At 43.2% G+C, this 26,183-nt stretch overlaps 1 protein-coding gene across 1 annotated transcript in view; it reads left to right on the top strand.

Annotated features, from left to right (window-relative positions):
- LMF2 (lipase maturation factor 2) overlaps nt 1–26,183 on the top strand; it is a 130,334-nt gene that overhangs the window by 42,112 nt on the left and 62,039 nt on the right. The window contains exons 5-8 of the mRNA XM_053716309.1: nt 2,743–2,921; nt 3,071–3,203; nt 22,517–22,648; nt 23,653–23,758. Of these exons, the coding sequence (XP_053572284.1) occupies nt 2,743–2,921; nt 3,071–3,203; nt 22,517–22,648; nt 23,653–23,758 (550 nt within the window). The remainder of the gene's footprint in view (nt 1–2,742; nt 2,922–3,070; nt 3,204–22,516; nt 22,649–23,652; nt 23,759–26,183) is intronic.

Here is a 26,183-nt window from a genome sequence, read left to right as displayed (position 1 = left end):
TGTTCTTTTTTTTTTTTTTTTTTTTTAAGGTCTTCAATTTACAAATTCATGCTGTACATGATACCTTACTCGAGGCTGCTCTTTAAAGTTCCGGACTTAAAATGAGATAAACACTCGCCTCACGAGGGTAATGTGAGCGATTTCACTCGCCTTCCTTCCACCAGTGTAACTGCTGTTCCAGTCAGTAATGGAGTCGGCAGATTCGATCTGAGTTTAAGCCAGTGTATTAGATCAGATAGTTGTAATGAAAGCCTCGCTCTTAGTGCAGATGTCGCGCGCAGGGTACTAGGAACCTAGTGACGAAAAAAATGTAGATATTTGCAGGTTAACGGCTTCAATTCAACGCGTTTCACCCAGGGTATTGGGATTTCTCAAGATATCAAGATTGAGAAAGCCCAATACCCTGGGTGAAATGCGTTGACGTGAAGCTATTGACCTGCAAATATCTAGTATTATATCTAGTAGTATCCCGCGCGCAACATCTGCGCTAAGAGCGGGGCTTTCATTACAACTATCTGATCTAATACACTGGCTTAAACTCAGATCGAATCTGCTGACTCCATTACTGACCGGAACAGCCGTTACACTGGTGGAAGGAAGGTGAGTGAAACCGCTCACATTACCCGCGTTAGGCGAGTGTTTATCTCATTTTAAGTCCGGAAACTTTACAGAGCAGCCTCGAGTAAGGTATCATGTACAGCATGAATTTGTAAATTGAAGCCCTTAAAAAAAACAGGATACCTACCGTTATTCTGCCGTTGGTCATTGATGTGTTGTTTACCTGCGGAGTAGCCTCAATTATAAGGTGTACCATATCGCATAAACATATAAGGAAGTATATTCATAAGATGAACTATAGCATATATAACACATTAAATGATACACTGCATGTTCTGCTGAATTTGATACAAGTGGCAACAATATAAGAATCGACATCTTTGGGAAAGAGTTTAAAGGGACAGTCTACACCAGAATTTTTATTGTTTTAAAAGATAGATAATCCCTTTATTACCCAATTCCCAGTTTTGCATTACCAACACAGTTATAATAATATACTTTTAACCTCTGTGATTATCTTTTATCTAAGCCTCTGCAAAGTGCCCCTTTTTTCAGTTCTTTTGACAGACTTGCAGTCTAGCCAATCAGTGCCTGCTCCCAGATTACTTCACGAGCACAGTGTTATCTATATGAAATATGTGAACTAACACCCTCTAGTGGTGAAAAACTATTAAAATGCAATCTGAAAGAGGTGGGCTTCAAGGTCTAAGAAATTAGCATATGAACCTCCTAGGTTAAGCTTTAAACTAAGAATACCAAGAGAACAAAGCAAAATTGGTGATAAAAGTAAATTGGAAAATTGTTTAAAATTACATGCTCTATCTGAATCATGAAAGTTTATTTTGGCCTAGACTGTCCCTTTAAGGAGCTATTTTAGAACTTCAATCGTTGGAATTTATCATCCAAAGATTAATTTTTTAGCATAATAAATATATTTTTACTGCTATCTTGAAATATTTATTTATTTTTTGGCCTTTTTGGTTGTTTTAAGGTGGTATACATGAATATTTTTTTCTTTTGATTTGTATTTTTTGATAATTATATTTTTTTCTTCTAATACTTATTCGTTTTGATAGATTTGTGTAAGGGAGACGTCCCTTTTTTAAGTATTGATTGAGATCTGTTATTAATAGATACAATGTATGATGTTAAAATTATTTTATATAAATAGTTTTTTACTATATGTCCTGAATAATAAGAGTGTCTGTTATACTTGGCTACTAGCGCCATCCTCTATATACACTTAATCCTCTGTGGATTAAGGCCGCACTTTTACAGGTTGGCTTTTGCCTCAGCAGAAGCAGCTTTTGGGAGAAAGGTTCTTCAAGTGGTGGTGCCTAGTACTCAGGACTGCCTTCCCTACCTTTCCCTCCATATTCATTATGTGTCCCCTACAGCTTGGTTATTAGTTTCCCATAGGTAATGAAAGAATTTGTGGACTCTCTGCCATTTAAAAAGAAAATTTTATGCTTACCTGATTATTTTCTTTCTTGGCCGTGAGAGTCCACTAACCCGCCCTGTATTATTGTAGTGGCAGCAGTCTTTGACACCTCCGTACCCCTTGTATATCTACTTTTCCTTATCCTCGGCTTGAACTACTGAGCGGTGTTGGGGTATCCTTTTTTTTCCTTAGCTTTGGCTGAGAGGGAGGCCACCACAGGATTCTCCGGAGCTCTGGGGACCAGAAAGAACGCACACAGACACAGGGAGTGTTTCTTACTAGTTCCGTTTATTATTAGTATACACAGCAGTTATATAGCAGTCTCACATCACATGAGGCTACAGGAAATGCAGTTAAAGAAAGTAACAGAAAATACCCATATACGTCTGTCTGAGAAACATGGTAAAGGAAGTTTTGGGTGCTGTTGCTGTATTAGACAATCATGAGTTTCAAACTACCCTCATGTGTCTGTTACAAGTTACCCAATAACCTAATATACCCATCAAGCGGGTAGGGGAAGTGGGAGGGATATGTAAAGCTTTGTTTGGGGTGTGTCTGGCGCCTCCTAGTGGCCAGGTGAAGTATTTCCCATAGGTAATGAATGAGTTTGTGGACTCTCACTGCCAAGAAAGAAGAAAATGTATCCGGTAAACATAAATTTGTGTTTTCTCACTCTCTAAACTCTCTCCTCTATTGCTCTCTCTTGTAGTCGCTAATGGTGCTCTGTTTTCTCCTTTCCGCAGCTCTCACATATCACTATGAGACTCAGTGCATTCCTACGCCAGTGGCATGGTATGCCCATCAGCTTCCCGTATGGTTCCAGAAGCTCTCTATAGTCGCTACTTATGTGATTGAAATTGGCATCCCGTGGCTCTTTTTCCTGCCATCTCGTAGGCTCCGCATTTTCTCTTTTTATGCACAGGTATGTCGCACACCACCGTCACTGTAACACCGCCACTGTAGGAGTGTGACATAATGATAATCACATGGTGTGTCTGGTAGATAATGGTTAATCATCTACCGATTTGTTCTGGGCAGAGCACTTGTATTAATAAAGACTTCTGCTCACAGGTCCTTCTGCAGATCCTAATTATTCTCACTGGGAATTACAACTTCTTCAACGTGTTGACTATTGCTCTCTGCTTCTCGCTGCTAGATGATCAGCACATGAGCTGTCAACCGGTCAAGAAGGCACAACATAGAGGTAAGATCCAGTATGTTTGTTGCCCCAGCTGTCATTCACTATCCTGTTTCTTGTCTGACACCAGATGTTATGTTAAGACTTAAAGCCCCTGTCTGCTCGCCCCTTTAACCCCAGCCCCTGTCTGCTTGCCCCTTTAACCCCTGTTGTTTGGTTTAGCTTCTGTGGTTCACCTCTGCCTTGTTCCTAGCCATTTATCTAGCTTCAGCTGAACAGTGTTAGCCATCAGCCTTTGCAGCTCGTTCTAATATCCGTTTGTAACCAACACCAGACTGGCATCGTCCTCCGTGGCTCTGCTTTGGCATCTAGAATACATAGCCTTTGCATGCATCTCCTACTCCTTTGTGCCAGCTTGCAACTAGACTTCCTGCATGTCACTGGCGTCTGGCTCTCTGGGGCCCTGACCCTCAAAAGTGCCACGAAGTGGTGAGATATTCAAAAGGAAGAGAAGTGTGTGTGAAGGAGGCTGCAGTACGTAAGATGATTAGGCTATATGATGGACAATTTCAACATCTATATGAAAAACAAATATTGTGTGTGATGGCTGTTGTACAGTTATATTGAATGCCAAATATTTGTGCCGCAGAGTATAGCTGGTCGTTGATCAATGTCTTCCTACTATCACCTATTTAAATCATTGACATTGATCAACGTACTGCAGCCTCCTGTAAGGTGCTCCTTCACACACACTTCTCTTGCTTTACCAAGAACGATCATATTGGGTAATTGTTCTATATAGAAGTTGAGCAAGTACGACTTTACATTTGGCGCTGTACTCTACATCACATTCTTTAATTTAGACATTCAAAAGGGATCCGTTGTGATGTTGACAAAGCAGACAGAATATTCCAAAGGGCTCACGCCAAGAGGCGTTTACCGTAATTTCAGTGGGTGGTGATGCTTCTCTGATACCAGCGATATCTATTCTAAGCAGCATCACCAGCTACAGCGAAGGTGTTATGTAAATGATCCTTATACACAGAACTGTATGACAATGCAATATACACGTGTTGCAGAAACCCCTAGTGCCTTAAACCTATAGGAGCTGGGAATTGTGGGTATATTATATATGTATATACATTGTTTAATGTATATTGTATAGTATAATGTTAGAATGTGTAAAGTGTGACTGTAATTTTCTATTTGTCTATGTTTTACCTATTTTAAGATAGCGATTGCGCCTTCTTAATATTCATATTTACATTCTATTGAGAATACGCAGTCACTAAATTTATATTTCTCCAACATAGGTGTGTCCGGTCCACGGCGTCATCCTTACTTGTGGGATATTCTCTTCCCCAACAGGAAATGGCAAAGAGCCCAGCAAAGCTGGTCACATGATCCCTCCTAGGCTCCGCCCACCCCAGTCATTCTCTTTGCCGTTGCACAGGCAACATCTCCACGGAGATGGCTCAGAGTTTTTTGGTGTTTAAATGTAGTTTTTATTCTTCAATCAAGAGTTTGTTATTTTAAAATAGTGCTGGTATGTACTATTTACTCTGAAACAGAAAAGAGATGAAGATTTCTGTTTGTAAGAGGAAAATGATTTTAGCAACAGTTACTAAAATCGATGGCTGTTTCCACACAGGACTGTTGAGAGGAATTAACTTCAGTTGGGGGAAACAGTGAGCAGACTTTGGCTGCTTGAGGTATGACACATTTCTAACAAGACTTGGTAATGCTGGAAGCTGTCATTTTCCCTATGGGATCCGGTAAGCCATTTTCTTAATTTTCAATATAAGAATACAAGGGCTTCACAAGGGCTTTAAAGACTGGTAGTCATTTTTCTGGGCCAAAACGATTACTATATAAGCATGTTTAATGGTTTATAACTTAGGAGAGTTATTTTAATCTTGGCAAATTGTTAAAAAAACGGACAGGCACTGTATTGGACACCTTTTTCACTGGGGGCCTTTTCTAGTCATAGGCAGAGCCTCATTTTCGCGCCACTAATGCGCAGTTGTTTTTGAGAAGCAAGGCATGCAGATGCATGTGTGAGGAGCTCAGATCCACTGAAAAAGCTTATAGAAGGCGTCATTTGGTATCGTATTCCCCTCTGGGCTTGGTTGGGTCTCAGCAAAGCAGATACCAGGGACTGTATAGGGGTTAAATGTAAAAACGGCTCCGGTTCCGTTATTTTAAGAGTTAAAGCTTTCAAATTTGGTGTGCAATACTTTTAAGGCTTTATGACACTGTGGTGAAATTTTGGTGAATTTTGAACATTTCCTTCATACTTTTGCGTATATTCAGTAAAAAAGTGTGTTCAGTTTAAAATTTAAAGAGACAGTAACGGTTTTATTTTAAAACGTTTTTTGTGCTTTGTTACCAAGTTTATGCCTATTAACATGTCTGAACTATCAGATAGACGATGTTCTGTATGTTCGGAAGCCAAGGTTCCTATCCATTTAAATATATGTGATAAATGTGACAAACAAAGTAGGGACAATGATACCACTGATAATGTTGCCCAAAACGATTCCTTAAGTGAGGGGAGTAAGCATGGTACTGCATCATCCCCTTCTATGTCTACACCAGTCTTGCCCACTCAGGAGGCCCCTAGTACATCTAGTGCGCCAATCCTCCTTACTATGCAACAATTAACGGCTGTAATGGATAATTCTATTAAAAACATTTTAGCCAAAATGCCCACTTATCAGCGAAAGCGCGACTGCTCTGTTTTAGATACTGAAGAGCATGAGGACGCTGATGATAATGGTTCTGACATGCCCTTACACCAGTCTGAAGGGGCTAGGGAGGTTTTGTCTGAGGGAGAAATTTCAGATTCAGGAAAAATTTCTGAACAAGCTGAACCTGATGTTATTACATTTAAATTTAAATTGGAACATCTCCGCGCTCTGCTTAAGGAGGTGTTATCTACTCTGGATGATTGTGACAATTTGGTCATTCCAGAGAAATTATGTAAAATGGACAGGTTCTTAGAGGTCCCGGTGCCCCCCGAAGCTTTTCCTATACCCAAGCGGGTGGCGGACATTGTAAATAAAGAATGGGAAAGGCCCGGCATACCTTTTGTCCCTCCCCCTATATTTAAGAAATTATTTCCTATGGTCGACCCCAGGAAGGACTTATGGCAGACAGTCCCCAAGGTCGAGGGGGCGGTTTCTACTCTAAACAAACGCACCACTATCCCTATAGAAGATAGTTGTGCTTTTAAAGATCCTATGGACAAAAAATTAGAGGGTTTGCTTAAAAAGATGTTTGTTCAGCAAGGTTACCTTCTACAACCAATTTCATGCATTGTTCCTGCCACTGCTACCAAGACAGCATGAGATGTTGGCCCCCGATCCGGGACCCGATCTGGTGGGGGGCAGACTTTCTCTCTTCGCTCAGGCTTGGGCAAGAGATGTTCTGGATCCTTGGGCGCTAGAAATAGTCTCCCAAGGTTATCTTCTGGAATTCAAGGAGCTACCCCCAAGGGGAAGGTTCCACAGGTCTCAATTGTCTTCAGACCACATAAAAAGACAGGCATTCTTACATTGTGTAGAAGACCTGTTAAAAATGGGAGTGATTCATCCTGTTCCATTAGGAGAACAAGGGATGGGATTCTACTCCAATCTGTTCATAGTTCCCAAAAAAGAGGGAACATTCAGACCAATCTTAGATCTCAAGATCCTAAACAAGTTTCTTCTGTTATGTGTGATCAGTCCACGGGTCATCATTACTTCTGGGATATAACTCCTCCCCAACAGGAAATGCAAGAGGATCCACCCAGCAGAGCTGCATATAGCTCCTCCCCTCTACGTCAGTCCCAGTCATTCTCTTGCACCCAACGACTAGATAGGATGTGTGAGAGGACTATGGTGATTATACTTAGTTTTTATGACTTCAATCAAAAGTTTGTTATTTTACAATAGCACCGGAGCGTGTTATTACTTCTCTGGCAGAGTTTGAGGAAGAATCTACCAGAGTTTTTTACTATGATTTTAACCGGAGTAGTTAAGATCATATTGCTGTTCTCGGCCATCTGAGGGAGGTAAAAGCTTCAGATCAGGGGACAGCGGGCAGATGAATCTGCATTGAGGTATGTAGCAGTTTTTATTTTCTGAATGGAATTGATGAGAAAATCCTGCCATACCGTTATAATGTCATGTATGTATACACTTCAGTATTCTGGGGATGGTATTTCACCGGAACTACTCTGTTAAAAGTCACTAATCCTTTTAATAAGTATTTATCATGTTAAACGTTTTTGCTGGAATGTAGAATCGTTTACATTTCTGAGGTACTGAGTGAATAAATATTTGGGCATTATTTTCCACTTGGCAGTTGTTTGGTTTTAATTATGACAGTTTCGTTTCTCTTCACTGCTGTGTGTGAGGGGGAGGGGCCGTTTTTGGCGCTCTTTGCTACGCATCAAAAAATTCCAGTCAGTTACTCTTATATTTCCTGCATGATCCGGTTCATCTCTGACAGATCTCAGGGGTCTTCAAACTTCTTTAGAGGGAGGTAGATTCTCTCAGCAGAGCTGTGAGAATTTTATATTGACTGTGAATAAAAACGTTGCTCTGTAATTTTTATGTCAAATTTAATTATTGTTATTTTTCTAATGGGAACAAACCTTTGCTAAAAGTTGTGTTGTTTTAAAGTTTGATGCTATAACTGTTTTTCAGTTCATTATTTCAACTGTCATTTAATCATTTAATCGTTTAGTACCTCTTTGAGGCACAGTACGTTTTTGCTAAAAAAGATTATAACCAAGTTGCAAGTTTATTGCTAGTGTGTTAAACATGTCTGACTCAGAGGAAGATATCTGTGTCATTTGTTCCAATGCCAAGGTGGAGCCCAATAGAAATTTATGTACTAACTGTATTGATGCTACTTTAAATAAAAGTCAATCTGTACAATTTGAACAAATTTCACCAAACAGCGAGGGGAGAGTTATGCCGACTAACTCGCCTCACGCGGCAGTACCTGCATCTCCCGCCCGGGAGGTGCGTGATATTATGGCGCCTAGTACATCTGGGCGGCCATTACAGATAACATTACAAGATATGGCTACTGTTATGACTGAAGTTTTGTCTAAATTACCAGAACTAAGAGGCAAGCGTGATCACTCTGGGGTGAGAACAGAGTGCGCTGACAATACTAGGGCCATGTCTGATACTGCGTCACAGCTTGCAGAGCATGAGGACGGAGAGCTTCATTCTGTAGGTGACGGTTCTGATCCAAACAGATTGGATTCAGATATTTCAAATTTTAAATTTAAATTGGAGAACCTCCGTGTATTACTAGGGGAGGTCTTAGCAGCTCTCAATGATTGTAACACCGTTGCAATACCAGAGAAACTGTGTAGGTTGGATAAATACTTTGCGGTACCGGCGAGTACTGACGTTTTTCCTATACCTAAGAGACTAACTGAAATTGTTACTAAGGAGTGGGATAGACCCGGTGTGCCGTTCTCACCCCCTCCAATATTTAGAAAGATGTTTCCAATAGACACCACCACTCGGGACTTATGGCAAACGGTCCCTAAGGTGGAGGGAGCAGTTTCTACTTTAGCTAAGCGTACCACTATCCCGGTGGAGGATAGCTGTGCTTTTTCAGATCCAATGGATAAAAAATTAGAGGGTTACCTTAAGAAAATGTTTGTTCAACAAGGTTTTATATTGCAACCCCTTGCATGTATCGCGCCGATTACGGCTGCGGCAGCATTTTGGATTGAGTCTCTGGAAGAGAACCTTAGTTCATCTACGCTAGACGACATTACGGACAGGCTTAGAGTCCTTAAACTAGCTAATTCATTCATTTCGGAGGCCGTAGTACATTTAACCAAACTTACGGCTAAGAACTCAGGATTCGCCATACAGGCACGTAGGGCGCTGTGGCTAAAATCCTGGTCAGCTGATGTTACTTCTAAGTCCAAATTACTTAATATACCTTTCAAGGGGCAGTCTTTATTTGGGCCCGGTTTGAAAGAAATTATCGCTGACATTACAGGAGGTAAGGGCCACGCCCTACCTCAAGACAAAGCCAAAGCTAAGGCTAGACAGTCTAATTTTCGTCCCTTTCGGAATTTCAAAACAGGAGCAGCATCAACCTCCACTGCACCAAAACAGGAGGGAGCTGTTGCTCGTTACAGGCAAGGCTGGAAGCCTAACCAGTCCTGGAACAAGAGCAAGCAGGCCAGGAAACCTGCTGCTGCCCCAAAGACAGCATGAACCGAGAGCCCCCGATCCGGGACCGGATCTAGTGGGGGGCAGACTTTCTCTCTTCGCCCAGGCCTGGGCAAGAGATGTTCAGGATCCCTGGGCGCTAGAGATCATATCTCAGGGATACCTTCTAGACTTCAAATTATCTCCCCCAAGAGGGAGATTTCATCTGTCAAGGTTGTCAACAAACCAGATAAAGAAAGAAGCGTTTCTACGCTGTGTACAAGATCTGTTATTAATGGGAGTGATCCATCCGGTTCCGCGGTCGGAACAAGGACAAGGGTTCTACTCAAACCTGTTTGTGGTTCCCAAAAAAGAGGGAACTTTCAGGCCAATCTTAGATTTAAAGATTCTAAACAAATTCCTAAGAGTTCCATCGTTCAAAATGGAAACTATTCGGACAATCTTACCCATGATCCAAAAGGGTCAGTACATGACCACAGTGGATTTAAAAGATGCTTACCTTCACATACCGATTCACAAAGATCATCACCGGTATCTAAGGTTTGCCTTCTTAGACAGGCACTACCAGTTTGTAGCTCTTCCATTCGGATTGGCTACGGCTCCAAGAATCTTCACAAAGGTTCTGGGTGCCCTTCTGGCGGTACTAAGACCGCGAGGGATTTCGGTAGCTCCGTACCTAGACGACATTCTAATACAAGCTTCAAGCTTTCAAACTGCCAAGTCTCATACAGAGTTAGTTCTGGCATTTCTAAGGTCGCATGGATGGAAAGTGAACGAAAAGAAGAGTTCTCTTTTTCCTCTCACAAGAGTTCCATTCTTGGGGACTCTTATAGATTCTGTAGAAATGAAGATTTACCTGACAGAAGACAGGTTAACAAAGCTTCAAAATGCATGCCGTGTCCTTCATTCCATTCAACACCCGTCAGTAGCTCAATGCATGGAGGTGATCGGCTTAATGGTAGCGGCAATGGACATAGTACCTTTTGCACGCCTACACCTCAGACCGCTGCAATTGTGCATGCTAAGTCAGTGGAATGGGGATTACTCAGATTTGTCCCCTACTCTGAATCTGAATCAAGAGACCAGAAATTCTCTTCTATGGTGGCTTTATCGGCCACACCTGTCCAGGGGGATGCCATTCAGCAGGCCAGACTGGACAATTGTAACAACAGACGCCAGCCTACTAGGTTGGGGCGCTGTCTGGAATTCTCTGAAGGCTCAGGGACTATGGAATCAGGAGGAGAGTCTCCTTCCAATAAACATCCTGGAATTGAGAGCAGTTCTCAATGCCCTTCTGGCTTGGCCCCAATTAACAACTCGGGGGTTCATCAGGTTTCAGTCGGACAACATCACGACTGTAGCTTACATCAACCATCAGGGAGGGACAAGAAGCTCCCTAGCAATGATGGAAGTATCAAAGATAATTCGCTGGGCAGAGTCTCACTCTTGCCACCTGTCAGCAATCCACATCCCGGGAGTGGAGAACTGGGAGGCGGATTTCTTGAGTCGCCAGACTTTTCATCCGGGGGAGTGGGAACTTCATCCGGAGGTCTTTGCCCAAATACTTCGACGTTGGGGCAAACCAGAGATAGATCTCATGGCGTCTCGCCAGAACGCCAAACTTCCTCTCTACGGGTCCAGATCCAGGGATCCGGGAGCGGTTCTGATAGATGCTTTGACAGCACCTTGGAACTTCGGGATGGCTTATGTGTTTCCACCCTTCCCGCTGCTTCCTCGATTGATTGCCAAAATCAAACAGGAGAGAGCATCAGTGATTCTAATAGCGCCTGCATGGCCACGCAGGACTTGGTATGCAGATCTAGTGGACATGTCATCCTGTCCGCCTTGGTCTCTACCTCTAAGACAGGACCTTCTGATACAGGGTCCATTCAAACATCAAAATCTAACTTCTCTGAAGCTGACTGCTTGGAAATTGAACGCTTGATTTTATCAAAACGTGGTTTTTCTGAGTCGGTTATTGATACCCTGATACAGGCTAGGAAGCCTGTTACCAGAAGGATTTACCATAAAATATGGCGTAAATACCTATACTGGTGCGAATCCAAAGGTTACTCCTGGAGTAAGGTTAGGATCGCTAGGATATTGTCCTTTCTACAAGAAGGTTTAGAAAAGGGTCTATCAGCTAGTTCATTAAAGGGACAGATTTCAGCTCTGTCCATCTTGTTACACAGGCGTCTGTCAGAAAATCCAGACGTCCAGGCCTTTTGTCAGGCTTTAGCTAGGATCAAGCCTGTGTTTAAAGCTGTTGCTCCGCCATGGAGTTTAAACTTAGTTCTTAACGTTTTACAGGGTGTTCCGTTTGAACCCCTTCATTCCATTGATATAAAATTGTTATCTTGGAAAGTTCTGTTTTTAATGGCTATTTCCTCGGCTCGAAGAGTCTCTGAGTTATCAGCCTTACATTGTGATTCTCCTTATCTGATTTTTCACTCAGACAAGGTAGTTCTGCGTACTAAACCTGGGTTCTTACCTAAGGTAGTCACTAACAGGAATATCAATCAAGAGATTGTTGTTCCATCCTTGTGTCCAAATCCTTCTTCAAAGAAGGAACGTCTTCTACACAATCTGGATGTAGTTCGTGCCCTCAAGTTCTACTTGCAGGCAACTAAAGATTTTCGCCAAACTTCTTCCCTGTTTGTCGTTTATTCTGGACAGAGGAGAGGTCAAAAAGCTTCTGCTACCTCTCTCTCTTTTTGGCTTCGTAGCATAATACGTTTAGCCTATGAGACTGCTGGACAGCAGCCTCCTGAAAGAATTACAGCTCACTCCACTAGAGCTGTGGCTTCCACTTGGGCCTTTAAGAATGTGGCCTCTGTTGAACAGATTTGCAAGGCTGCAACTTGGTCTTCGCTTCATACTTTTTCCAAATTTTACAAATTTGACACTTTTGCTTCTTCGGAGGCTATTTTTGGGAGAAAGGTTCTTCAGGCAGTGGTTCCTTCTGTATAATGAGCCTGCCTATCCCTCCCGTCATCCGTGTACTTTTGCTTTGGTATTGGTATCCCAGAAGTAATGATGACCCGTGGACTGATCACACATAACAGAAGAAAACATAATTTATGCTTACCTGATAAATTCCTTTCTTCTGTTGTGTGATCAGTCCACGGCCCGCCCTGTTTTAAGGCAGGTAAATATCTTTTAAATTATACTCCAGTCACCACTTCACCCTTGGTTACTCCTTTCTCGTTGATTCTTGGTCGAATGACTGGGACTGACGTAGAGGGGAGGAGCTATATGCAGCTCTGCTGGGTGGATCCTCTTGCATTTCCTGTTGGGGAGGAGTTATATCCCAGAAGTAATGATGACCCGTGGACTGATCACACAACAGAAGAAAGGAATTTATCAGGTAAGCATAAATTATGTTTTCTCAAGGTTCTATCGTTCAAAATGGAAACCATTCGGACAATTCTTCCTACCATCCAGGAAGGTCAATTCATGACCACGGTGGATTTAAAGGATGCGTATCTACATATTCCTATCCACAAGGAACATCATCGGTTCCTAAGGTTCGCCTTTCTGGACAAGCATTACCAGTTTGTGGCACTTCCATTCGGATTAGCCACTGCTCCAAGAATTTTCACAAAGGTACTAGGGTCCCTTCTAGCGGTGCTAAGACCAAGGGGCATTGCAGTAGTACCTTACTTGGACGACATACTGATTCAAGCGTCGTCTCTACCACAAGCAAAGGCTCATACGGACATTGTCCTGGCCTTTCTCAGATCTCACGGGTGGAAAGTGAACGTAGAAAAAAGTTCTCTATCTCCGTCAACAAGAGTTCCCTTCTTGGGAACAATAATAGACTCCTTAGAAATGAGGATTTTTCTGACAGAGGCCAGAAAATCAAAACTTCTAAGCTCTTGTCAAGTACTTCATTCTGTTCTTCTTCCTTCCATAGCGCAGTGCATGGAAGTAATAGGTTTGATGGTCGCGGCAATGGACATAGTTCCTTTTGCGCGAATTCATCTAAGACCATTACAACTGTGCATGCTCAGTCAGTGGAATGGGGATTATACAGACTTGTCTCCGACGATACAAGTAGATCAGAGGACCAGAGATTCACTCCGTTGGTGGCTGACCCTGGACAACCTGTCACAAGGGATGAGCTTCCGCAGACCAGAGTGGGTCATTGTCACGACCGACGCCAGTCTGGTGGGCTGGGGCGCGGTCTGGGAACCCCTGAAAGCTCAGGGTCTTTGGTCTCGGGAAGAATCTCTTCTCCCGATAAATATTCTGGAACTGAGAGCGATATTCAATGCTCTCAAGGCTTGGCCTCAGCTAGCAAAGGCCAAATTCATACGGTTTCAATCAGACAACATGACGACTGTTGCGTATATCAACCATCAGGGGGGAACAAGGAGTTCCCTGGCGATGGAAGAAGTGACCAAAATAATTCAATGGGCGGAGACTCACTCCTGCCACTTGTCTGCAATCCACATCCCAGGAGTGGAAAATTGGGAAGCGGATTTTCTGAGTCGTCAGACATTTCATCCGGGGGAGTGGGAACTCCATCCGGAAATCTTTGCCCAAATAATTCAATTGTGGGGCATTCCAGACATGGATCTGATGGCGTCTCGTCAGAACTTCAAGGTTCCTTGCTACGGGTCCAGATCCAGGGATCCCAAGGCGACTCTAGTGGATGCACTAGTAGCACCTTGGAGCTTCAACCTAGCTTATGTGTTCCCACCGTTTCCTCTCATTCCCAGGCTGGTAGCCAGGATCAAACAGGAGAGGGTATCGGTGATCTTGATAGCTCCTGCGTGGCCACGCAGGACTTGGTATGCAGACCTGGTGAATATGTCATCGGCTCCACCATGGAAGCTACCTTTGAGACAGGACCTTCTTGTTCAAGGTCCGTTCGAACATCCGAATCTGGCCTCACTCCAACTGACTGCTTGGAGATTGAACGCTTGATTTTATCAAAGCGAGGGTTCTCAGATTCTGTCATTGATACTCTTGTTCAGGCTAGAAAGCCTGTAACTAGAAAAATCTACCATAAAATCTGGAAAAAATATATCTGTTGGTGTGAATCTAAAGGATTCCCATGGAACAAGATAAAAATTCCTAAGATTCTATCCTTTCTTCAAGAAGGTTTGGAGAAAGGATTATCTGCAAGTTCTTTGAAGGGACAGATTTCTGCTTTATCTGTTTTACTTCACAAAAAGCTGGCGGCTGTGCCAGATGTTCAAGCTTTTGTTCAGGCTTTGGTTAGAATCAAGCCTGTTTACAAACCTTTGACTCCTCCTTGGAGTCTCAATTTAGTTCTTTCAGTTCTTCAGGGGGTTCCGTTTGAACCCCTACATTCCGTTGATATCAAGTTATTATCTTGGAAAGTTTTGTTTTTGGTTGCAATTTCTTCTGCTAGAAGAGTTTCAGAGTTATCTGCTCTGCAGTGTTCTCCTCCTTATCTGGTGTTCCATGCAGATAAGGTGGTTTTGCGTACTAAACCTGGTTTTCTTCCGAAAGTTGTTTCTAACAAAAATATTAACCAGGAGATAGTCGTGCCTTCTTTGTGTCCGATTCCAGTTTCAAAGAAGGAACGTTTGTTGCACAATTTGGATGTAGTTCGTGTTCTAAAATTCTATTTAGAGGCTACAAAGGATTTCAGACAAACATCTTCCTTGTTTGTTGTTTATTCTGGTAAAAGGAGAGGTCAAAAAGCAACTTCTACCTCTCTCTCTCTCTTTTTGGCTTAAAAGCATCATCAGATTGGCTTATGAGACTGCCGGACGGCAGCCTCCTGAAAGAATCACAGCTCATTCCACTAGGGCCGTGGCTTCCACATGGGCCTTCAAGAACGAGGCTTCTGTTGATCAGATATGTAAGGCAGCGACTTGGTCTTCACTGCACACTTTTACCAAATTTTACAAATTTGATACTTTTGCTTCTTCTGAGGCTATTTTTGGGAGAAAGGTTTTGCAAGCCGTGGTGCCTTCCATCTAAGTGACCTGATTTGCTCCCTCCCATCATCCGTGTCCTAAAGCTTTGGTATTGGTTCCCACAAGTAAGGATGACGCCGTGGACCGGACACACCTATGTTGGAGAAAACAGAATTTATGTTTACCTGATAAATTACTTTCTCCAACGGTGTGTCCGGTCCACGGCCCGCCCTGGTTTTTTAATCAGGTCTGATGATTTATTTTCTCTAACTACAGTCACCACGGTATCATATGATTTCTCCTATGCAAATATTCCTCCTTTACGTCGGTCGAATGACTGGGGAAGGCGGAGCCTAGGAGGGATCATGTGACCAGCTTTGCTGGGCTCTTTGCCATTTCCTGTTGGGGAAGAGAATATCCCACAAGTAAGGATGACGCCGTGGACCGGACACACCGTTGGAGAAAGTAATTTATCAGGTAAACATAAATTCTGTTTTCACAATATTGCAATAAAAATTTAGCGTTTTGTAATATTAATTTCATCATACTGTGATCACTATTGCGCGTTCTTAATGTAAATATGAATATTAAGAAGGCGCAATCACTATCTAAAAACACTATCTACTCATATTCTAACATTTACTATACCAGTGATTTTTAACCTTTTTTTTTACATTAAAATATCCTGTGGCACACCACCATCCCAAAATTTATACTGTATGTATTGTGCTGTTATACCATGCCTCCTACAAACTACCCCTGCACTGGGAGTAAAAAAACAAGCAAAGTTTAAAAAATATGTCACACTGTTGTCAGTCTGCCGCGGCACACCTGAGGATCTCTCACGGCACACTAGTGTGCCACGGCACACTGGTTGAAAAACACTGTACTATACAATCCCCCCGCTCCTATAATATTTATAAGAAGTTGTTGTTTTCTTTTACAAGATATGACGAGTCCACAGATTTCATCCTTACTTATGGAATTACGCCTCCTGATCAGCAGGAGGAGGCAAAGAGCACCACAACAGAGCTGTATATATAGCTCCTCCCTTCCCTCCCACTCCAGTCATTCTCTTTGCCTGTGTTAGTGATAGGAAGAGGTAAAGTGAGGTGTTAGTTTAGATTCTTCAATCAAGAAGTTTTTTATTTTAAAATGCCAGTGAGTACTATTTTTCTCAGGGAGAAATTGTCAGTCAATAACTTCCCAAGAGGAGTGGAGACATTTTATTTTCTGCCCTCATGTTGATGATCTTAGCAAACATTATCTAAGATCCTGCTGGTTCCCACAGAGCGGTTGAAAGTAGTGTAAAGAAACATCTTCAATGTGGAGAACCGTGTCATGCTACAATCAGCATTGAGCTATGTTCAGTCATTTGATTCTGGGGAGACTTGATACATCAGAACAGGCTGACATTATTCCCTGTACTGGGGAGGGGTAAGCGGTATGCAGATGAAAATGGTATACATGGAATTCCCTTTTATTTTATTGCTTATCAGTATGTTTGTGCAGTGACCAGGGTGTTCACTTATGCTGTGTGTGGGCTGACTCTGGGAGATGCAGTTTATTCCTAAGGGCTGTCGTTATTTTTATTGATAACTGGCTATGGGAGTGACTTTTTTTAGAGGGGCACATGGCATTTTGTTAGTGAATTAGAAATCTGACATGTTTGTTTTTGCTTCCCATGCGGGTCTCAGTACTAGGCGGGGCCTAGTTTCGCGCTCAGCCGCGCAGTAACCATCCGGATTGGCAACAGGTCCCTGAACTCCGGTGTGGCCTAAGTCAGTTTGTGCACATAGAGGTGCAAAGAGACTTGGGAGCGCTGCTCACGAAAGATAAGTGTTGTCTGGGGGCAGGTAGGCGCAGCAGCAGCAGGGCTGTGGTGAGGTGCAGTGTCTGGAGTTTGATAAAAATTTGTAAATAGTATAACTGAACAAACGGAGCAGTATTTGTTAAGTTAATTTGTGCATATAAGGACACTTTGTTTATCGCTGCAAAAGTTATTATACTGCAAGCAGAAAAATTTTGCGCTTTTATTTTTTAAAGGCGCAGTAGGCATTTTTATTTCAAATATTTGGCCATAAGATTTCACTTGCAAGGTTAAATATATCAAATAAAGAATGACTTTTATTGCTAGTCTAACATGTCTGAACTTCAGGAAAGTACCTGTTCTATGTGTTTAGATGCCGATGTGGAACCCCCTCTTACTTTTTGTCCCTCATGTACTGAAAGGGACTTACAATGTAAAGAACAGATTTTCTTTAATGCAAATATGTCTAAGGATGCTTCTCAGACTGATGAGAATCAGGGTATGCCGCTACTTTCTCCCCAAGTGTCACAACCTTTAACGCCCACCCAAGCGACGCCGTGTTCAACTGCGTCCACTTCATTTACTCTGCAGGATATGGCTGCAGTTACGTCATCTACCCTTACAGAGGTGTTATCTAAGTTGCCAGTGTTGCAGAAGCCACTCTGATTCCTGCGACTTCTGATGCTTTGATGGCTATTTCTGATGTACCCTCTCAGGGATCTGATTTGGGGGGTAGGGAACTTCTGTCTGAGGGAGAACTTTCCGACTCGGGAAGTGTTACCTCAGGCAGACTCGGACGTCTTGTCCTTCCGATTTAAGCTTGAACACCTCCGACTGTTTATAGCGACTCTGGATGACTGTGACTCTATTGTGGTGCCACCAGAGAAATTGTGTAAGATGGACAAATACTTAGAGGTTCCTGCTTACTCTGATGTTTTTCCGGTTCCTAAGAGAATCTCAGAAATTATTACGTGGGAATGGGAAAGACCGGGTATCCCGTTTTCACCTTCCCCTAATTTTAAGATAATGTATCCCATAGCTGACACTGTTCGGGATTCTTGGCAAACAGTCCCTAAGGTGGAGGGAGCTATATCTACCCTGGCTAAGCGTACAACTATTCCTATTGAGGACAGTTGGGCTTTCAAAGATCCTATGGATAAAAAATTGGAGGGTCTTCTGAAAAAGTTATTTATTCATAAGGGTTTTCTTTTACAACCAACGGCCTGTATTGTACCAGTTACAACTGCGGCGGCCTTTTGGTTTGATGCCTTAGAAGAGTCTCTTAAAACTGAGACTCCTTTTAGAGGAAATTCTAGATAGGATTAAGGCTCTTTCTTTTATTACGGATGCCGCCTTTCAGATTGAAAAATTGGCGGCTAAGAATGCGGGATTTGCCATTTTAGCGTGTAGGTAGTTATGGTTAAAATCTTGGTCTGCAGATGTGTCCTTTAAGTCAAAGCTTTTGGCTATTCCTTTTAAAGGAAAGGCCCTATTCGGGCCTGACTTGAAAGAAATCATTTCTGACATTACGGGAGGTAAGGGTCATCTCCTACCTCAGGATAAAGCAGCTAAACTGAGGGGTTAACAGAATTTTCGTTCCTTTCGAAACTTCAAGGGAGTCCCCTCTCCTTCTTCCGCTAAACAGGAAGGGAATTTTGCTCAAGCCAAGTCCGTCTGGACACCCAACCAGGCTTGGAATAAAGGTAAACAACCCAAGAAGCCCGCTGCTGCTTCCAAATCAGCTTGAAGGGACGGCCCCCGATCCGGGACTGGATCTCGTAGGGGGCAGACTTACTCTCTTTACCCAGGCTTGGATAAGAGACATTCAAGACCCCTGGACACTGGAGATCGTGTCCCAAGGTCATCAACTGGAATTCAAAAATTCCCTCCCAAGGGGGAGGTTTCTTCTTTCATGATTGTCTGTAGACCAGATAAAAAGAGAGGCGTTCTTACGTTGTGTAAAAGACCTCTCTACTATGGGAGTAATTGGTCCCATTCCAATACTGGGGCAGGGGTTTTACTCAAATCTTTTCGTGGTCCCCAAAAAAGAGGGCACGTTTCGACCTATTTTAGATCTCGAAAGTCTAAACGAGTTTCTCAGAGTCCCATCCTTCAAGAGGTCAATATATGACTACCGTGGACTTGAAGGATGCATATCTTCATATTCCTATCCACAAGGATCATCACCAGTTCCTAAGGTTTGCCTTCCTGGACAAACATTTTCAGTTTGTGGCTCTTCCCTTCGGGTTGGCCACTGAACCCAGGATCTTCACAAAGGTTCTAGGGTCTCTTCTGGCGGTTCTCAGGCCACGGGGCATTGCAGTGGCGCCTTATCTGGACGATATTCTGATCCAGGCGTCTTACCAACTGACAAAGTCTGATACCGACATGGTTCTGTCCTTTCTAAGGACTCATGGGTGGAAGGTGAATCTAGAAAAGAGTTCACTAATTCCACAGACAAGGGTTCCTTTCCTGGGAACTCTTAAAAGATTCTGTATCCATGAAAATCTTGACGGAAGTCAGAAAATTAAAGATTCTAAATACATGCCGAACCCTTCAGTCCAATCCTCGGCCATCAGTGGCTCAGTGCATGGAGGTAATTGGATTGATGGTGGCGGCAATGTACATCATTCAGTTTGCTCGTTTACATCTCAGACCTCTACAACTGAGCATGCTCAGACAGTGGAATGGAGATTATGCAAATTTGTCTCCTCAGATTGATCTTGATCCGGAGACAAGAGACTCTCTTCTTTGGTGGTTCACTGGATCATCTGTCCCAAGGGACGTGCTTCCGCAGATCTTCATGGGTGATAGTGACAACGGACGCCAGTCTACTAGGATGGGGTGCAGTCTGGAATTCCCTGAAGGCTCAGGGTGTGTGGACTCGGTCGGAGTCTCTACTTTCCATCAATATTCTGGAGTTGAGAGCAATATTCAATGCGTTTCAAGCTTGGCCTCAGTTGGCTTCGGCAAAATTCATCCGATTTCAGTCGGACATCATCACGACTGTAGCTTACATCAATCATCAGGGAGGAACAAGGAGTTCCTTAGCGATAACAGAAGTATCCAAGATAATTCGGTGGGCGGAGGCTCACTCTTGTTATCTGTCAGCAATCTACATCCCAAGAGTGGACAACTGGGAGGCGGATTTTTTGAGCAGACAGACGTTTCATCCGGGGGAATGGGAACTCCATCCGGAGTTCTTTGCCACCCTGATTCTCAGGTGGGTCAGACCGGAATTGGATCTGATGGCATCTCGTCAGAATGCTAAGCTCCCGAGATACGGATCCAGGTCCAGGGATCCTCAGGCCGAACTGATAGATGCCTTGGTCATTCAACCTAGCTTATGTGTTACCACCGTGGCCTCGCAGGACTTGGTATGCCGATCTGGTGGACATGTCCTCTCTGCCACCGTGGAAGCTTCCATTGAGGCAGGACCTTCTCATTCAGCAACCCTTCCATCATCCAAATCTAATTTCTCTGCAGCTGACTGCTTGGAGATTGAACGCTTGATTTTATCTATGCGGGGGTTCTCTGATGTGGTCATTGATACCTTGATTCAGGCACGCAAGCCTGTTACTAGAAAGATTTACCATAAGATATGGCGTAAATATCTTTATTGGTGCGAATCCAAGGGCTACTCATGGAGTAGGGTTAGGATTCCAAGGATTTGATCTTTTCTCCAAGAAGGATTGGAGAAAGGGTTGTCAGCAAGTTCCTTAAAGGGAAAAATCTCTGCTTTGTCGATTTTACTACACAAGCGTTTGGCAGATATTCCAGACGTTCAGTCTTTTTGTCAGGCTCTGACTAGAATCAAGCCTGTGTTTAAACCAATTGCTCCACCCTGGAGTTTGAATTTAGTTCTTAATGTTCTTCAAGGGGTTCCGTTTGAACCCATGCATTCTATAGATATAAAGTTGTTATCTTGGAAGGTTTTATTTTTGGTTGCTATTTCTTCTGCTCGTAGAGTTTCTGAGCTTTCAGCGTTACAATGTGACTCACCTTATCTTATTTTCCATTCTGATAAGGTGGTTTTACGTACCAAACCTGGGTTCCTCCTAAGGTTGTTTCTAATAAGAATATTAATCGGGAAATTGTTGTTCCTTCATTGTGTCCTAATCCTCCTAAGAAGGAGCGTCTGTTGCATTACTTGGACGTGGTCCGTGCCCTGAAGTTTTACTTGCAGGCAACTAAAGAATTTCGTCAATCATCTTCATTATTTATTGTCTTTTCTGTAAAACATAGGGGCCAGAAAGCTACGGCTACCTCTTTCTTTTTGGCTCAAGTGTATCATCCGCCTGGCATATGAGACTGCTGGACAGCAGCCTCCGGAAAGAATTACGGCTCATTCCACTAGGGCTGTGGCTTCTTCATGGGCATTTAAAAACGATGCTTCGGTTGAACAGATTTGCAAGGCTGCAACTTGGTTGTCTCTTCATACTTTTTCCAAATTTTCCAAATTTGATACTTTTGCTTCATCTGAGGCTGGTTTTGGGAGAGAGGTTCTTCAAGCAGTGGTGCCTTCTGTTTAGGTTCCTGTCTTGTCCCTCCCTTTCATCCGTGTCCTATAGCTTTGGTATTGTATCCCATAAGTAAGGATGAAATCCGTGGACTCATCATATCTTGTAAAAGAAAAGGAAATTTGTGCTTACCTGATAAATTTATTTTACGATATGACGAGTCCACGGCCCACCCTGTCATTTTCTAAGACGGGTATGTATTTATTTTTGTTAAACTTCAGTCACCTCTGCACCTTTTGGCTTTTCCTTTCTCTTCCTAACTTCGGTCGAATGACTGGAGTGGGAGGGAAGGGAGGAGCTATATATGCAGCTCTGCTGTGGTGCTCTTTGCCTCTTCCTGCTGACCTGGAGGTGTAATCCCATAAGTAAGGATGAAATCCGTGGACTCGTCATATCGTAAAAGAAATAAATTTATCAGGTAAGCATAAATTTCCTTTTTTATTAACGAAGTAGATCGCAGACATGATGAATATATAGGCGCTCCCTTTGGAGTAACCTGTATTTTATTGTATTTCTAATATTGAAAGCCCTGTCCTCCATCTTGTCTATCCCTCCTCAGCCATACCAGTGTTGCCTGCTTTTCAGTGTCCATATTTTCCCAGTGTGACAAATCTAGTAAATGTCCAGTGAAACACAATTTACAGATGGGATTTGTGTTACTACACAGAAAAGATTTTTATTTTCACGAATGCGGAGTGTATTTTGTGCAAACACGGTTTAAAGACAGCTCCCCTCCCCGCTGTCTACATTGTAGCTCAGTGTACATTTTGTAATTTACACATCTCCACTCGTCAGCACAGCCCACTAGAATATTTCCACAGGCCGATGGACTGCGAACCCAAACAGGCAATTTCTTGTGGGTCCAACATTGCTTTGTATATCGGGGCCTTGGTGACATACTTGGTACCTACTTATTTTTGCACTTTTCTGGTTGCTTAACTTGATTTCTTTTCTCCAGGCCGCTTGTTCTCTTTGCGATCTCTTGGTACTCTGATGGAGCTCTCTATTTTTGGTGTCCTTGTCTTCTGGTCAGTCAAGTACTTTGATCTTCAAATAAACTGGGACAAAGGTCTTGTAGAGTCAAGAACGGGTAAGAGGCTTAATAATATCTGGAATAGTGTATACTGTATCTTGCTTATTAGTCTTGAAGTGTGGGAGGCAGGAACAAGACGGAGGTATTGGAGAATGTATCTGTCTCTTGTCGGGGGGGGGGGGGGTGACAAAGACGACGAGGAGGTGGTATGGGTCATAGGGATGTCCCTCTTTTGCAGGTGACGCAGACATCAGGGATCTGTAGTTCATATGGTCTGCCCTTCTCCTTCATGGTGATACTATGTATTGGGTTTCTTCCTTCCCTGTAGGGTGACACAGACAGGAGGAAGTTATGGGTCATGAGGTCTGTTCCTCTACTGCAGAATGAAACAGTGACTCAGACAGTGAAGCTATGAAACATGGGATCTGTTATTCCCATGCTGATTGACACAGGTAGAAGGAAACTATGGGACATGGGGTTTGACTTTTCCACAGGGTGACATAACACAGAAAGGAGGGAGCTATGCGACATGAGGTCTGCACCTCCACTGCAGGCTAACTCAGACCGAAGTTATGGGACATGGGGTTTGCTCCTCCCCTGCAGAGTGAAACAGACGGGATATTGCTATGGGGGTGACATAACACAGAAAGGAGGGAGCTATGAGACATGAGGTCTGCACCTCCACTGCAGGCTAACTCAGACCGAAGTTATGGGACATGGGGTTTGCCCCTCCCCTGCAGAGTGAAACAGACGGGAGATAGCTATGGGACATAGTCTACCTCTCCCAAGCAGAGTGACACAGACAGAAATGAGCTATGGGGCCGCCCCCTCCAGAGCGACAGACAGGAGTGAGCTATGGGACATGGTTTCTGCCCGTCCCCTGCAGAGCGACACAGACGAGGGAGGTATGGGACATGGGGTCCGCCCCTCCCCTGCAGAACGACACAGACAGAAGGGAGCTATGGGGTCCGCCCCTCCCCTGCAGAGCAGCACAGACAGAGGAGAATTTTATCACACAAGGTCAGTTACTACGTTGTAACTTTAATTTTCTTTACATGCAGCATTCACATATCATGAATTCATGCAGTGGCTACGAAGTCTGATATTTCCCTCTATTTGGATAGCTGCAGCTTCGCTGGGATGGGAGATTCTTAAGGGAATGTACAGGTGGGTGTCCCTTAAAGGGATAGAAGTGTCACAACTGAAATGTACATGAATTCATTTACATTTTATATAGAAGCGTTTTTGATAAAAACAGAATAAGTGCTAAAAATATTATCCTTTAAAGCCAAGCTACAAAAGCAGATATAAAGCCCCTCTAAAGCAGATATAAAACGACCATAGACTTAAAAACAAAATTTAGCTAGCGCTCCAACTAGGGAGCAAAGGATAAATATGTGGAAGTACACAGATAATATATAAAATTGTGAGTACACAGATGTAGTATAAAAACAAGAGTATAAGCAGAAAATATCAGAAATATGTTTTAATTGTACAAGACTCAAATTAAAAAGTGCTAATATATAAGAATAGTATAGGGACTTCCCTCAAAGCTGGTTAGAAATAAAAAAGGAATTTATGATTACCTGATAAATTTATTTCTTGACGCGGTGAGTCCACGGATCATCTCTCTAATTACTATTGGGAATCAATACCCAAGCTAGAGGACACAGATGATAAAGGGAAGGGGAAAACAGGAAACCTAAACGGAAGGCACCACTGCTTGAAGAACCTTCCTCCTAAAAGAAGCCTCAGCTGAGGCTAAAGTATCAAATTTATAGAATTTTGAAAAAGTGTGTAGAGAGGACCAAGTTGCAGCCTTGCAAAATGTTCCACAGAAGCTTCATTCTTGAATGCCCAGGAAGAGTAAACAGCCATCTTGGAATGAGCCATGATTCTCTCAGGAGGCTGTTGTCCAGCAGTTTCATAGGCCAAACGAATTTATACTCTTCAGCCCCAAAGAAAGAGAAGTAGCCGTAGCTTTCTGACCCTTGCATTTCCCAGAGAAAGCAATGAACAAGGCAGAAGACTGGCGAAAGACCTTAGTCGCCTGTAAATAGTATTTCAATGCTCGCACCACATCTAGGTTGTGCAGCAGATGCTCCTTATGAGAAGAAGGGTTAGGACACAAGGAACAACAATTTCTTGATTAATGTTCCTATCCGAAACCACTTTAGGAAGGAAACCTAACTTAGTACGCAGAACTGCCTTATCAGAATTTAAAAATAAGGTAAGGTGATTCACACTGCAAAGCAGAGAGTTCTGAGACTGCGAACAGAAGAAATTGTAACAATAAACAAAACTTTCTAAGATAACATCTTAATATCTAAGGAATGCATAGGTTCAAACGGAGCCTGCTGAAGAACTTTATGAACAAGGTTAAGACTCCAGGGAGGAGTAACCAGCTTGAACACAGGCCTGACAAAAAGATTGCACGTCTGGTACATCCGCCAGACGTTTATGCAACAAAATAGACAAGGCGGATATTTAACCCTTCAAGGTAATAGCAGATAATCCCTTCTCCAGACCCTCCTGGAGAAAAGACAAAATCCTAGGAATTCGAACTCTACTCCAAGAGTAAGCTCTGGATTCACACCAATACAGATATCTATGCCATTTTTTATAGTAAATCTTTCTAACAGGTTTACGGGCTTGAATCATGGTCTCAATGACCGTCTCAGAAAAACCACACTTAGATAATATTAAGCATTCAATCTCCAAGCAGTCAGCTTCAGAGAAATGATATTTGGGTGAAGGAAGGACCCTTGAATTAGAAGGGCCTTCCTCAGTGGAAGCTTTCAAGGTGGAAGAGATGACATCTCTACTAGGTCTGCATACCGGATCCTGCGAGGCCATGCCGTGCAATGAGGATCACTAACGCCCTCTCCTGTTTGATTCGTGCAATGAACAGAGGAAATAGATATGCTAGACTGAAATTCCATGGGACTGCCAGAGCATCTATCAGTACAGCTTGAGGATACCTCGACCCGTACCTCGGGAGCTTGGCATTCTGTCGAGATGCCATGAGATCCAGCTCCGGCTGTCTCCATTTGAGAATCAAGTCTGAAAACGCCTCTGAATGGAGTTCCCACTCCCCCAGGTGAAAAGTCTGTCTGCTCAGAAAATCCGCTTCCCAATTGTCCACCCCTGGAATGTGGATCGCAGATAGACAACAATTGTGGGTCTCTGTCCACTGAATAATCTTGGCTACCTCTGTCATGACCAAGAAACTTCGAGTTCCTCCCTAATTGTTAATGTAAGCCACTGAAGTTATCTTGTCTGACTGGAACCTGATAAACTGGGCTGAAGCTAATGGTGGCCAGGCCATAAGAGCATTAAAGATTGCCCTCAGCTCTAAGATGTTTATGGGGATAACAGACTCCTCCCAATCCCATGTCCCCTGATCCTTTAGTGAGCCCCAGACTGCTCCCCATCCCAGCAGGTTGGCGTCCGTTGTTGCAATCACCCAGGTGGGTCTGCGAAAGCAGGTTCCCTGGGAGAGATGATCCAGAGACAGCCACCAAGGAAGAGAGTCTCTTCTCGCCTGATCCAGAAGAATTTGCGGAGACAGGTCCGCATAATCCCTGTTCAA

This window comes from Bombina bombina, chromosome 6 (genome assembly GCF_027579735.1).
Source record: "Bombina bombina isolate aBomBom1 chromosome 6, aBomBom1.pri, whole genome shotgun sequence".
NCBI classification, from domain to species: domain Eukaryota; kingdom Metazoa; phylum Chordata; class Amphibia; order Anura; family Bombinatoridae; genus Bombina; species Bombina bombina.
This window is presented reverse-complemented; position numbering and strand designations above follow the sequence as displayed.